Consider the following 15194-nt stretch of genomic DNA (forward strand, 5'->3'; position numbering starts at 1 on the left):
ACAAATGCAGTACAAGTGGGCTGTGGGAATGCGACTTTCTTACCCAGGAATGTGTTACGCAACGACGCCGTGGTATTCCAAACCAATAACGAGCTGCCATATGTTTGATTTTTCTACGTGGTAGTTAATTATTGGTTTGGGATATCGTTACAGTTACGTCTCAGAAGGTAAGTCTCCTATACCCTCCCCTCTCGCTCTCTCCAAGCTCGGTGTCTCTACTGTTATCTGCGAGTGAAACTGTAGTTTTTTTTGCATTATTGAAGTTCTTTCCTTATCTTCATTTTTTTTCCGAATTCCCAATTTCAGTACTGTAAAAACATATTATGGAGCAGCCATTATTACTTGTATACAGGGCTTTCTGGTCTCACAACAGAGATGGCCTTCTCTTCTTGCTTTTGCCATTCTCCATTCTCCTTCAAGGTATGACTTCTTCTAAGCTTTCCAAGCTTCATTTTCTCTTCCCTCCATTTTTTTTCTCCTGTTCGGAACGTTTCTCTGGGAATGATTAAGTATATAATACCCTGTTCCCTTGCAGTTTTTGGATTTATAGTTGTGTTGTTTAATTCTGTTTCTGGTTAAAGCCTTTCTCTGGGTGTCAAAATGGGTGTTTGCTAGAGTAGTTTACTTGGATTTACGATTTGTATACCCCAATGCTGTTTTCCTTGGCCACGAAAATACGTAATTGTTCTTCTTTTAAAATTGAAAAGTCCATTGCATTTTACCTGTAATTTTGTTATCTATTGTCTTTATAATAACCGAGAGGTCGCACTTGGTGCGATGGCAAGTGCCTTCGCCCATGAGCGGTAGGTCTCGGGTTCGAGACTTGGGAGCAGCCTCTCCATAAATGGGGGTAAGGCTAGCCGACATTCACCTCTCCCAGACCCTGCATAAAGCGGGAGCCTTGTGCACTGGGTACGACCTTTTATTGTCTTTATGATAACCGTGGCAGCAATATTTAAAAATCTGGAAAGAGACATTTCACCATTCCTTAGAATTGATCCCATTCCCATTGGGTACGGCGATGACGCGAACATGTTTGATGCTTGTGTAAAGCTTTCCTTTGGTATAAGCGTTAATTTAGAGCTCAATGGGGGGATGGATGTGAAGTTTTGGTATAAGCATTAACGTGTATTCCGATATAATGTTCTGAGTTGGGAATCTTCTGTTACAACTAAAGTTTCGTTTCTCATAGGTTGACTATGGCAAGAAGACTATAAGACATTGGAGCAACGATACAAGTGCACAAAGCTTCACATTTACGCTGAGAGGTTATAACACCGAAGTCTTAGGTCAACAAGTTGTGACAGTGGAATCTCACATGCACAAGGACTGGAGTTTTGTCGGAGGTTCAACATTTCCCATAAGACCGAAACTTGAAAGATACATTCCACATCGAAAATGCTCTGGAGTATACATGTCATGTAATCCTTTCTGCTACTTTTAATGCTTTTCGTTTATAATTGATATCATTTGCAGTGTTGCGTGGTTGATTTGAATCTTGCTATGTTTTGTTAAGTGCAAAAGTTAGGATATTTGACCGTATGAAGATAAAAGCCCACGACCATCATTAATAAGATGTTGAAGTACTCATTACTGGAATTCCTTCCTATAAAATAGTTACCAGTGGCCGTGTCATATGATGCACAAGTTTGACAGACTGATAGTTTTAAGAAGTGCAAAATCATCTTATTTCTTCCCTCTAAAAGGAATGGTTTATCGCCATTACTTGTTCATGATTCGTTTATTATCTGTTGACAAGTTCTCAAATACCATCTATATCAATAAGGTTAGTGTATTTTTCTTTTTGTGCGCTCAGGGTTGGCAAGTTCTCAAATTGCTAGTAGAGTTTTTACCTTGGGAACGACTGCAGTTCTCCCATTTTATGCCCTCATGGTTCTGGCACCTAAAGCTCAACTGGTATGTTCTTGGTATGTATGCTTTCATGCCGTAAATGCTTCTTATTGTTATTATTTTTCACATCAGTATAATCTTGCATGATTTGCCCAACCTAAATTGATGGACCTAATTCGTTGAAGTCACTTAAAAAATGCAGACAAAAGTATTTACAGAGAGTAGTATACCATATGTTCTGCTTGGAGTTCTCTATGCCTATCTACTATACCTCTCTTGGACTCCTGAAACGCTGCAGTTGATCTTTGGAAGTAAATACTGGCTGCCTGAGGTGTGTACAGTTATTAGTAATATACAAGTTAAACAACCCTTTCTCGCATGTTATGAAATTTTATACAAGCTTTTCCCCCTACCTATGTACTATGTGCAGCTGACTGGTATAGCAAAGATGTTCACCAATGAGATAACATTAGCTTCTGCCTGGATTCACTTGTTGGTTGTTGATCTCTTTGCTGCAAGGTCTCTCTCTCTCTCTCACACACACACACTCACACGACCATGCATGCAAAGACAGTTCTAACACTTTATGTTCATTGATCCAGGCAGGTTTTCAGGGATGGTCTGCAAAACCAAATAGAGACTCGACATTCAGTTTCTCTTTGCCTGTTTTTCTGCCCCATCGGAATACTTACTCATGTCATTACCAAAGCACTTACTAAAAGTGGTGGAAGCTTAAGCGGTCACAGTATACATTGACAACTAAACTAGGCTGAAACAATCTAAGAATTTCGGGAAGTTGGAAAAAAAACAACTTTCACTTGAATGAAGTCGCTTAATTTTATAGATTCCTTTAAATCACTGATCTTATTGGAATGATTAAGTTATTTAATGATTGCTGTTAGTTGTTACCATTGTATTGAGCCAAGAGCACTAATTGTAGCAATTTAGTTCTGGCACCTCTTCATCTTCTTTCTTGCACCTCGATACATAGATGTCGTAGGAAGCCTTTGTTGCTTGATCTCTCTGTAATGTCTTGCTCGTCGATACATAGATGTGGTTTGTTGTATTGATGTTCTAGTGACCAGTAAGAGTTTCCAGCACCACTGAGGACACATGCCAATTGTCGAACCTCGTGTAAGTTCCATATGGTATCAGAGTGGGATCGTCTGCTGTTTTTTTCAATTCAATCTGATGACGACGATCCAAAGTATGAGGAATGCTTTGCCTGTTGCCAGCCAGTATCAGCAATCCAAGGTCTTGAGATTTTTTTTTTTATTATTCTGCATGACATCTTTGGATCTCTGTCAAGGAGATGCATGGAATTCAAAACAATGCAGACATGATTTTTCAGTTGAACAAGGATAAAAGCAGATGTCTTCATTCACCAAACAATTCAAAACTGCTCTGTATTTTTTTTTCTAATGTACCAGGATGATGGTGGTCTGAACGTGACAGGCAGGTTTTACCCTCCTATCCGTGTTGAAGGGGTTGCCCATGACATGGTGTTGGAATGTTTATGGAAGTGCTCTGGCAAACTTATGTGAAAGTGCTTATGGTTTGTAGAAGTGCTTTCTTGTGAAACACCTTCTAGACATTTCTTCAGGAAGCACATTGAACCGTTTCTAGAAATTATTTGGATATTTGTAGCAAACACAAAAGTGCTTCCCACATAAGCAATCATAAAGGCTTCCCTTTAATTTCCACCAGAATTTACTCATTCACGTTCTTAACACACCCCTCTTTATTTCAGACCATCAAATATGATAAATCAAAACAGAAATAACATGCACGATTAAATAGGGATGTAGAGAAACAATAGGATATGTGCATATCACATCGTTATACTAACTGTCAGCTTAAGGCTGGTGTGGCATGATCCCACTAGATCAAAGCGTTGGGCCGTACACTTATCTTCTTTTTAGCCCGTTTATAAATTATTGTGGGTCTAATAGCCATCAAAGCTATTGACACTTCTTACTGACAGAAACATTGATTTCAATAGTTCTCTCTTTTTAACTAACTAATAACTACGGTTAAAGGGTATCTATTTTCACTTGTAAGTTAGAGTTCTTAGCTTTGACTCACATAGATGGCGAAGACTATTAAATTTGTGTTGAATTTGATACTTAGTGACTTGTCTATTGTGTCACAAACGATTTAAATGGATCTTTTTATATATATAAAAAAAGAACTCAAATTGATGCATTTTTTATTCTGTATAATTCTTACTTCATTTCATTGCACACCAGCACAGGCATTCTCATGACAGTGCTAATATTATTATTACATTTATTACATACGCTTATTGTAAAAAAAATCAAAAAATGCAAAATTCATAAATTGTGTGCTTTACGCTAAAAGCTAAGGTGTGCAGCTGTTTAGTGAAATTCATGACGCTTGGAAGAACATGCTGCTCACACCCGCTCGGTATATCTGCAACTCGGATGCGCCTGTTATGCGAATCCGAGTGTTTGCTGGTGCGAAAAGAACGTCTCCTTCTGTAATTACATCACCTTGAACATTGCTTGCATACATGATTCCCTCCCCGAACGTGACCACAAAAATCGAAGGCCCCGGGACTGCAGGGAACTCTGCCGATTCTCCCTGCGGGAGTTGACAGCGATCAACCTCAAATTCATCGAAAGGTGGGAGGTACCTTGTCACATAAGGACCTATTGCAACTCCTTGCAGGATGTCAGGATACCCCTGCAAAAGAAAATATATCAAATTTCGGACATGTATGCGAAATGCAAGGAAACTTCGCACCAAGCAAGTAGACGTTAAGAGTGAATTCCACGGCGGGGATGCTGTATTTTACCTGCTTGTATGACAGCATTGAACAAAGGGTTTGAACATCCATATGCTTTGGAGTAAGGCCAGCCCTCACTACATTGTCCGAGGTTGCCATGCACTCAACGCACTCGCCAAATATGTAAGCGTGAGGTTCATTAGCTCCGATGTACAGCGCTTCGCCCGGATTAAGCTTCACATGGTTCAAGAAGAAGGCAGATATAACACCCACATCAGTTGGATATTGCTTTACCAACTGCAACACCAACTGTTCCTTCTCTGTCAAAAGCCTCGCCTGCCAAAAGAGCGAAAACAGTTACAGAAACTCAGAATGATCATAGCAGGATCTTCAATCAGATCATCCTACGGGCGAGAACTTGCCCTTAAACGTAATTTGACAGTTACATTGAAGAAAAACGCATCGACCAACCTGACTTTCGGCGTGTAAACGATCTTTCATTTTAGTAATTACTGTGGTTATCATCTCTTTGCTAGCTAACATGAGGTGGGTGAAAAGTGAACGCAGAGCAGACTTTACTTTCTCCTCCTCATCTAGATCAGTGATTCCGGATACTTTTTTTGCTTCTTCACTGCCAACCAGTTCTTCAATCTCAGGGACATTATCAAGCACAACTTTGAGTTCCTGTAAACAAAATACGAAAATTGTAATTACACTTGTAAATTATAAGTAATTATAATTAGTTGGTATTGCCACAGAGATCCCAGCAGAGAAGGCAATATTCCTTTAGAGGATAAACAAATGGGAAGAAGAAAGTAACACTACACCTGCTATTGACCTCAATTATTAAATATAATCTAAGTTTAATTAAAGAAATAGCAGTCAAAACGTCCACTATGATGGAATCCAATATTATGGTAGTGGAATTCTTAGTTGCATTATGATTTGAAGGTTTAATTTATTTAACGAGCGTCAGAGAGTATGCCAGCAAATGTATCAGTTTTGTCATTTGTGCGTAAAAATATTTAGTAATATGATTGTTTAGATTTGCTAACATATTCTTTAATATATAGATAATGTCCACAAAATAGTATGGGCTCCCTTACCGTAAAACCTCAATAAATGAATGTTCAATAAAATAATAACCTCAATTAAATAATAAAATCTTTTGATCCCAACTCGACTCTAAACTACATATTAATAAAATACTCATTGTCAACCAAAATTCTATGAAATTATCAGTTTAACCATTTAATTAAAATGAAATATGAAAAAGAAATATGGGCAAAAATTTAATTTCACAACCAAAATTTTGCTTTTTTTTTTCAAAATCTAACCTACATGTAATTCTGACATATCTCTAATTAAAAACTATAAAAAAATAAAAAAATAAAGCCTCTCCCCAACTATCACCCTCTTCGTCTCTCCTCCTACTTCAAAAACAAATTACTGTATTAAGATAATACTCTTGCTAAATGCATAAGATAATAATTTCTCGTAATATATATATATACTTAGAAATCGTTTACTTAACAACTTCTATTTTCTTAATCCAGCTCTTTTTTCAAAATATGATTCTTAAAAGAAAAATAAACAAAAAATAAAATTCTTTATAAATAAATAATTATTCATTTATCGATAAATTAATAAATTATTTATTTATCAATATAATAATAACTTCTTTCAAATAATAATTTTTTTAGGCCTCAAATTATTCATTTATAAAGTTTTATTGTATATTAACGAGTGTGTGATTCTAATATTGTTAATTGTTTTTACCAATTAAAGCGAAAATGGTTTGATTCCTAAACAGTTGGAAGGAGAAAAAGTAATTTTTCAACTCATTTGGCATTATATCATTCTCTGCCCTAATAGTCCTCAATAATTCTAATTTTGACCAGGTAAAGGGCCAATTATTCAATGGACCCCATGCAGGATTCCAACTAGTTTTGTTTATTATTTTTGTAAATCACGTAACATGACAGTTGATGGTTAGACTTTTTCTTTAAATTATTGAAAAATAAGTTTAATAATCAAACGTCACACTATATGATTTACAAAATACAATTTAAAAATTAATCACCCTAACATTTCTTTTGTTTAATATCAAAATAAACAAAACAAAAGGAGGCACGGAAACATTCAAAAGTGTTAATGATTGTCATGAAAAGACTCAGCGACCAAACAAGTCAAGCCGACCCAATGTTTTGGGAAATTATGTATCCCAGATATATCCCCTATTAGCATCTCTCATCATTCGCTCATGCTCAGAAAAATGCTAAGACAGCTTGTGTTTAGAGAGATGTTAAGACGGGAATATACAGTCAATTATATGTTAGAGTCTGTTAGTTAAAAACTATCTTCAGATTCTTATCATATTTCGAAATTAAATCAACACGAATCAAACCTGAAATTAATAAAAACATGAAAATCATTACCTTAAGATTGATAAAACCACAAAGAGCCTCGAAGTGTGTAGTAGCAAGGGCCATCTCAGGCTTGTGATTGGCATCCTTGTAAACATTTGGCATCAACTTGTGCAAAATCTTGGCCAAATCCTTATCTGGGTGTGCCTGTATTGACAATGCCTTTCCCACAGAAAGCACCTGAAAACCACGATAAACACACAAACACCAAACAAAGAAAACTCCACACCAGAGTCCACACCCCCAATTTTTGGAACAAACACAATCCCAAAAAAATTAAAAATTAAAAATTAAAAAAAAAATTAAGGGAAAAAAATGGAGTACCTTGAACAGAAAAGGGAGGTCAGAGCCCCACTTTTGGATCACCTTCTCACCAAGCACATTTGGGTTTTTGGAAATCCAATCTTTGAGAGATATAATCTGAGACCCAATTGGGAAAAACCCATTATTCTCATCCGAATTCCGAATCAAAAAAGAAGGTCCAGACTCATGGGTTCCCATCCAAAATTCAGCATATGATTTTTGTGGGTTAATCCCAGAACCAGAGTTGAAAGCAGAGAGCCTGGCCACTTGGGAATCTTGACCCCTCTTCCCCCAATCGTAGTTTTGGATGGAGCATCTCAGCCGCTGAATCAAACCCGCCCTCTGGTTTTGGTTCTTCATTGACTTCTTGCCGACGGAGTCCATGAATGATTGGACAATTCAGTCGAGTTGTTATAATAAAACTGCTATCGTTTCGCCTCGGTAAAGAAGAGGGAAAAAGGGAAAACAGAGTGTGCGAATGAAGGCTAAGAGAAGGAAATGGAATGGGAATGAGATGCGCATTAGATGGTGGTGGCCATGAGGGAGGGATTTGAAGAAGAAGTTGCTGCTTTTATAAGTGTTTGAAAGGGAAGAGAGAGAGAGGGAGGGAAATTACTTAGAGAGAGAGAGAGTGAAGGGGAAGTTAAGAGAAAGAGATAGAGAAGGAAAGTGGCAGTGGGGCCTACACTGCCATAAGTCTCATGACTTTACCCACAAAAAGTGTTTCCAGTTCTCCTCTCCCTTACCATGTCATTCTTTCCCTGTCAGATTAAATACTTGTTGCTTTCTGCGGTTGCAGGAAACTTCCTACACTACTTTTTTCTCACCATATTTAACCGTCAATCACTCGTTTAATAGTACTTATTTACTTATAAATGGGGTATTAAGTTCGACGCTTATTGATATCAACTTATTTTAATAATTTGGACGAAGTTTAACATGCTTAATGTAAAATATACACTTGTTTTGTAAAAGTAGTTTTTATTATTTTTTAAAACAATTACACAGTTTTGGTTTAGATCGAGGAATAGTTGTTGTATTTGGCTTTTGTCAATTACATGTATTTGACGGGAAAAACTATTTTATTATGTTCTGTTATGTACTGCAATACAATGTATCAATGAAATTTCCATATTTATCATTATTTAGAATGAATTTTAGATGTGCTGGTGGCGATCTATGGGAATATGTTGTTGGAGGAATACATTGCGTTTATATATGGTAAAAAAGAATGATTTTGTATAATATTCATTAGATTTTTCCTTATAAAAAAAATCGATTAATTGATAAAGTTTAACAATACAACAAGTATGCGTGCAAGAATAAAACGCTATTGGTAATGATCTTGTTATAGTAAAGAGTGACAAAAATCATTCAATGTACCAAACATGGTAACGATCTTGCTATAGTAAAGAGCTACCTTGATACCTCCATTGGAAAATTGCCAAAATAGTGTTGTCTTTTCAAAATAAATAGTAATATCAAGATATTTTGTTTTACAAAAATCAGAATATTCCAAAATTTGTCCGAATTAGATTTCTCGAGTCTCCTTCGATATTAATATTGTCAAAACTCATTCATACTATCCAATGTAACATAAATTCGTCAAAGAGTCATAACTTCAGCTTGTAACACAAAAGTGTAACCAATCAAAAATAGATCGGACATTAAATTTAACAACTTTATTTTAGTTGTAACAAACAAAAGAATTTTCATTATCAATATTAAGGAGAAGAAACTAGGATGAGATTTAAGAAGGTGGAATGTGATTGATAGTTTTGATGACGTCTAAGGTTGGTGGTGGATGGTAGGTAGGTATGAGAAAAAAAAAAGGGTAGGGAGAAAGCCACGTTAAATACGATGACATATTTAGCTTACGGCCAGTATTCCAACGGAGGGCGTCAAATCATACAACCCCAATTTCGACAAAACAGCAAAAACCCTAGGACTTCCTGCACGACGAATGCGAAACCAAGAACGCCGTTATGGAAGCAAATCGTCGGTGGATTTCTATGTTGAGATACTGGGCCCCACGTCATAATATGCTTTACAATGATTGATAAACACCCATATGTTACTCGTGGCCTTTTTATGCACGCATATTTTTCATACTATATTTGTACTAGCTTTCTAATATATGTATGATCAACTAACATATATTAGAAAGATAATACAAATGTAGTATGAAAAATGAGAGACTATTTTTTAGACAGCATTTTTGTTTATCATTCTCAAGTGGTGATAATGCTCATTCTACTTGTTATCACTAAATGATTTTTAAATTTGAGATTTGTGTCTATCATTACACATGTCTTGAAATTTAAACTCATTCAATAGAAATAAATAGAATGTGAGCATCACCGTTACTTGAGGGTGCTGAGCAAGAATATTCTCATTTCTATGACTATTTTATAAACTTGATATAGCAGTTGATGATTAGACTCATTTTTTAATGATTTTAGGAAGAAGTATAACTATTAGCCGCCACATCAAAAGATGGTCTCTCTAGCATGCTAACATTTATAGAGAAGAGTAATGCTAACAATCATCTCGCTTACTTTTTCATTTCAACCTTCTCATTTCTCTTCCTGTCACATGTACTTCACTAGCACTCAAATTAATTTTGCATGCTAGTGAAAAAAACGTGGCAAGAGTAAAACTAAGAAGGTTGAAATGAGAAGGTAAGTACATAGATTTCTAACACTCCCCAACATTATAAATGGAGAAAGATTACATGACATGAGTTTACTATCACGGTGACGCCTCGTGCTAAAAAAAGAAAAAAGATGTGTAGTTTATGTATTACGTCATTTTCATTGATAAGAGGTGTCACTTGATAGTGTATTCGTATCATGTAAGTTATTCTCATATAAACGATTTTTTTAGATTAAAACACAAATGAATAAAAGCTTGACTTCCTTTTAATTTTCTTGAGATTTTCTTTTCTGAGATTTTAAAAGGAAGCCGTGATCTCTGTCATGTGAATTGTATAGTCACGTGGCGTGCTTTTACGTTTCTACGTCAAAGCAGTTGGGCACCATTGCTCCCTTTCTTTTTGGTCCAAACTTTGGCTCCACTTGTTGCGTTTTGAACGGGAATCGCATGAACTTTGTCTCTGATGTCGTATTGGGCAAGTTGGAATTTAATTGGGGTTGGCCATTTATCTGGCCAATTGGGCCTAACCAACAACAAGAATTAAAAATCGAATGTCCATTTTAACAAAAAAAATGTTGACTTATGTTCAAAAGGTGGTTGTTTTTGGGAATACAAACTATTGGTAGAGGACGAGTCGAAACTTTATAATGACTGGTTTTTTTTCAAGATTAAATCTTCTGTATTTATTTTTGTGTGGTATTTATGTGATCTCTATTATTGATTGACATGTGTTAAGTTTTTGACAAAAAAGTTAAAATGGTTAAGTTTATTAATATGTGTCAATCAATGATAGATGTCACAGAGAGATCACACACAAAATGAATGCAAAATATATGAACGGTATAACTGTGACTTCTACATCTACGCGTAAATGAGTCTCACCATGTTATGGTATAAAATTTTCTGAGGGCAAACGATGGCAAATTTAATTGAGAAATAAAGCATTACAATCAGTAAGGGGAACATCATGGATAGTATATGAGAAATTTTCAAACCAAAAACTCATGATCAGAGAACAAAGCCAACTTGGCCAATCAGTCAGTTGCAAATGAGCAAAACCAACTTTGACATCCTCGCCATTAAGAATCAAGGGAGAAGAAGTGATATTACTACTTTAAGCTACACCGAAGGGGATGAAAAGAGTTTAAAGATGGGATGCAATGGTTGAATAGGAAAGCCCTATTTACCACTCGCGTCCACATTCACTTTCAAACAAGTTGCAGAGGCGGCGTCCAGATAGTAGGGGAGGATGAATGCTAGGTTTTGTCGGTAGGTTGGACTTGAAAAAAATATTTTGCAGACGAAGGTTGGCAGCTTTACGAAGATCAGCTAGGTCGTCACATTTGCCCTCCCACAAGGAATTTTTAGCAGTCCAGAGGAAGTGGACAATCATCATCAAAGCATCCATAAGGCCAATCACTAGCAACCTGGAGCAACAAATCTTGTATGGAAAATGCGAGGAAATTATAAGACTTAATTTGAAGGGAGGATGAAAAAGGACGTGTTTAGTAAATGGGCATTAATCCTTGAGCACATGCAACATGTCTCTGGAGAGGAGTTACAGAAAATACAACAATCATCCACGACCACGCCTTTCTTCGCTAAATTTGCTCGGGTTAGAAGAATATCCGAGCAAACTTTCTACATACAGACTTTGACCTTGCCAAGATCATTCACACGCCAGGTTAGGTTGCTCGCCATATACTAGAGATAGAGCCTAACAAAATGGAAGAAGCACCAACAAAATTCAACCCATTCACCACTTTGTAAGCACTATCAACATAAAATAAGCATTTCGAATCAAAATGCCAAATTAACATGCCCGCCAACCTACTCGCAAGTAACACAGTGATCTGGATGATGCATGGAACAAGCCTTTTTGACTATGCTGCAGAATCACAAAGTCACCAACCTACTCGTCAGACAACAGTGATATCTCAAGTGTGAGATTACTTTCATTATTGCAACTAAAGTTAACTCTTGACATGTAAGTAAAACTCTATACAAGAACTTGATCGCGTTCATTGTACACAATCTTTTTTTTATGCACATACACACTTGTCTTAGTGTTCCTACATTGATGGATCGGTATGAGTGGATATATATTGTGTATTTTTATATATCCACTCCATATATCTCACAAATCGGGAACAATTTTTTAATAATCACATAAAGGACAAGGTCTCTACAATCTAACTTATTTAGATTTCTCTTAACCCTTTAGGATACCTCTTTCTTATGTTTATAAATTTGTTATCCATGACCTAATATTTAGGATTATTTGGTAATCCTATAATTAGTGGTCTTGCTCAAATGATTTGTTTATGGACTAATATCGTCCTAAAACTTTATCATCTCTATGATTGATTTTTAGGGCATACATCCAATGTGCGTGTGGGTAAAAATCATAGTTCTTTATCTAACCAGGCAATCCACTAAGAGAAATTAAACATCCAATCAAGGAATTCTCAGCCAAACTCAATTACCTAGATCTGTCTAAGCAGCAATTTGATACCACTATGCAACCTTCGATTTCTTCTCATCAACACTCAGTTCATTCCTCACAAGCACAACACTTTATCAACTCGAATCTTCATCTTGCGCTACGAATTCCTCATATGAAACAATGAATGATAAAGAAATGCAACTATGGATTTAAGATTAGATTTAATTTCTTCAAGAAACACATTCAATCTTGAATAAACCATATTAAATTAATTCACTCATACGTGAATGGTTGATTTGATTTAATTAGAAAAAAAAAAGCTTTGATTGAATTTTTTTAGTGCAAAAACCATGATTATCTGACACAATCTACAAGAAACTGTATAGCAAGATAATAAGAATTATAAGATATTACCTGACAACATCTAAGCAAATAGACATATATCATGACGTAATGCTTCAAATGTTTTAAACATGACAGATTCAAAACATAAGCTGAAAACCCTAGTTTTGTAAGTCGATTACAACACAGAAGCATGCAGATTTTGATGTCGATTTTTAACCTGATTAAGTTTCAATTGTATAACTAAGGCTATGATACTAATCCTTATTAGTTCATACACGTTAAAAAACAAACTGATAACTAACCCGAGATAGTCAGAACAGTCATAGCAGTCATAGCAGTTGAGTTGAGTAGAGAAACCTTCACATTCAAATAAAGTGTTAATCACAAGAGATGAGAAAGATCTATTAGGGCTTAGGGTTTATACCGGAAAAAGAAGTGTGAGAGTCTATTGTATGTTATAGTTTTCCGAGAAAAGGAAGAGCAAAAGGAACGTAAGAGGCAGCAAAAATGAAGGAGCAATGCTTCAAACTCCCTCGCAGGCCCCCAACATTCCCATACTTGACGTTGATCGAACAAAGTATTGACATGGAATATTGGAAGCCCTTGAGGGAAGTTGAAACCTTCTCCTATAAACTCAATCTCATCAACTTCATTAATTTCCATTTGACACCAAACCTTCACTTCATGGGTTTATATATTACTGATAAGTCTGAAGTTGCTTCTGAAAAATTAAAAGCTGACAATCGAATCCAATCTTTAACGAATATATATAGCTAGCTAGGTTTCTTTCTTTCTGTTGTATCAAATCTCAATCGCAAATAGTTGCAGCAAAACAGGCAAAAATTTACACCTTTGGCTTCGCGACAGATCATGGATATTGACTTCTTTTAAATCACTGTAGTCAAAATTGTTTGTTTGGAGAATAAAGGTCGACTCATTCCCTCTCCCAAGGGTCATGGGAATTTCTTCTGTATACGTGCACACACAGTTAGGGAATGCTGTTTAATTTGCCCATGTGAATCAATCCAAATTAAATGAAATAATTAGAGACCTGAAAAACACAATAAAAAGGAGATAATTGCGGCTTTCTCATCCACCTACGCATGTTTGGAATCCATGAAATAATTTCATATGGTTTAGTTTTAACCTTTAACTGATGAAGAATAAAGGTACTAAACCGAGGAAGAAACATTATGAAAAGCCAATACAAGGCACTTGCTTTTGTTATATTGATTCTTTACATTGGTGTAGATCAAACTTGAAAGTAGGTGAATGATTTTATTTTGAGGGGACCGGAAGGGCATTATAGATGAAAGAAATTTATTCGATCTAATCTTACCATTTTGGGAATTAGAATGAAGTAACTCAGTAGTTGGAAACAATTTTTTCATTTTTTCCTTCAACACACCTTGAATATAATGAATTATCGAATCCAATCTGAGACACCCTATATATCCATTAAGAGTCCCTTATGTTGTCCCACCCCCTTTACATCCAAATGGGTATTCATTCGACTAGTGAAGAGATGATAATCAAATGCACTAAATATTCGTAATGCACAAAGTTTTGATTTTATATGAATTTAGTTCATGATCACCTTTTAGAGCTTCTAATTCGATATGCAGGCCAGTTGTAGAGCAGCGTGTGATTGTAATCCATAAAGAGGGGATCGATAGAGAGATTACAAATACATCGAAAATTATAATGTATTGTGCTTGTTTCGTTTGAAAAATAATGAGTTAGATTTTTTTGAGATGATTTTACGTGTGAAATAAAAATTCACTACTATGACAATAGATAACATATTTATGATGAATAGTCAATTTGTTTGATTTATATTAAAAGTTAAGCAACTTTTAAATTAAATGAACTTTTGTAAAGACGATATTTATATTCTGCATGATGTATGGTAAAATGATCCATCGTCATCATGAGAAATAGCTCCTTCTATGTGAGGAGCCAAGTAGCGTCGCTAGTTAAATCCTTTGACGCGTTCATATTGGCGTACACTTTGGTTGGGATATAAGAATACAAGAATACAATCATAAATAGGATACAATAATAACTCCTAAACCTAAGAAGGAACAGTTTCCTTGGATGGCAAGGCTCCTTGTCTAACATATTCTTCTAGTATTTTTGCTTGTGTCCATTCTGATGCCTTTGTTCCTCCATGACCTTTTTATACACAATCGTTTATTTGTTTGGCTCTTATATGGAAGATAACTTTTTGTTGCTTTTACATTTATCTAAAATGGCTTGTCTTCCTTAATTTTGGTGTGGCAGGCGGTTCCAGCTTCTTTGCTCTTGAATTTTCTTGGTTTGTTTGGCTCCAATTTTCCGAATGTGCATTTTGTTTACAAGTTTGTCTTACTTTTTTAATTTATGAATCCTCTAAACAACCGTAGTTTTTTTTTTTCAT

General features: G+C 35.6%; 2 protein-coding genes and 1 long non-coding RNA gene across 6 annotated transcripts; 1 reads left to right on the forward strand and 2 right to left on the reverse strand.

Annotated features, from left to right (window-relative positions):
• The first annotated feature begins 80 nt into the window (after window positions 1-80).
• On the forward strand, window positions 81-2921 carry NS (protein ABA DEFICIENT 4, chloroplastic). Of its 3 annotated transcripts, none has more exons than XM_070804845.1 (7): window positions 81-167; window positions 353-420; window positions 1193-1421; window positions 1817-1917; window positions 2054-2182; window positions 2282-2370; window positions 2454-2921. In XM_070804845.1, exons 2-7 carry the CDS (start codon window positions 376-378, stop codon window positions 2605-2607), a joined length of 747 nt encoding a protein of 248 aa, XP_070660946.1. In that variant the 5' UTR covers window positions 81-167; window positions 353-375; the 3' UTR covers window positions 2608-2921. The 3 variants fall into 3 exon arrangements, with proteins under 3 accessions (XP_070660946.1, XP_028964376.2, XP_070660945.1); XM_029108543.2 differs by lacking the exon at window positions 81-167 and adding an exon at window positions 185-239; XM_070804844.1 differs by lacking the exon at window positions 81-167 and having other exon boundaries at window positions 256-420.
• A 1118-nt stretch (window positions 2922-4039) lies between these two features.
• On the reverse strand, window positions 4040-8137 carry LOC103444130 (mannose-6-phosphate isomerase 1-like). Of its 2 annotated transcripts, none has more exons than XM_008383044.4 (5): window positions 7351-8137; window positions 7039-7206; window positions 5072-5284; window positions 4670-4936; window positions 4040-4557 (listed from the first exon to the last, which is right to left on the reverse strand). In XM_008383044.4, the coding sequence occupies exons 1-5, from the start codon at window positions 7711-7713 to the stop codon at window positions 4240-4242; spliced, it is 1329 nt and encodes a 442-aa protein (XP_008381266.1). In that variant the 5' UTR covers window positions 7714-8137; the 3' UTR covers window positions 4040-4239. The 2 variants fall into 2 exon arrangements, with proteins under 2 accessions (XP_008381266.1, XP_008381268.1); XM_008383046.4 differs by having other exon boundaries at window positions 7039-7188; window positions 7351-7947.
• Window positions 8138-10883: 2746 nt separating this feature from the next.
• LOC139188010 (uncharacterized) lies at window positions 10884-12678 on the reverse strand. The gene is made up of 2 exons (XR_011571077.1): window positions 12471-12678; window positions 10884-11872 (listed from the first exon to the last, which is right to left on the reverse strand). It is a non-coding gene; the product is annotated as an uncharacterized lncRNA (long non-coding RNA).
• Between the last annotated feature and the right edge of the window lie 2516 nt (window positions 12679-15194).

Source organism: Malus domestica, chromosome 09, assembly GCF_042453785.1.
Source record: "Malus domestica chromosome 09, GDT2T_hap1".
Lineage (NCBI taxonomy): Eukaryota > Viridiplantae > Streptophyta > Magnoliopsida > Rosales > Rosaceae > Malus > Malus domestica.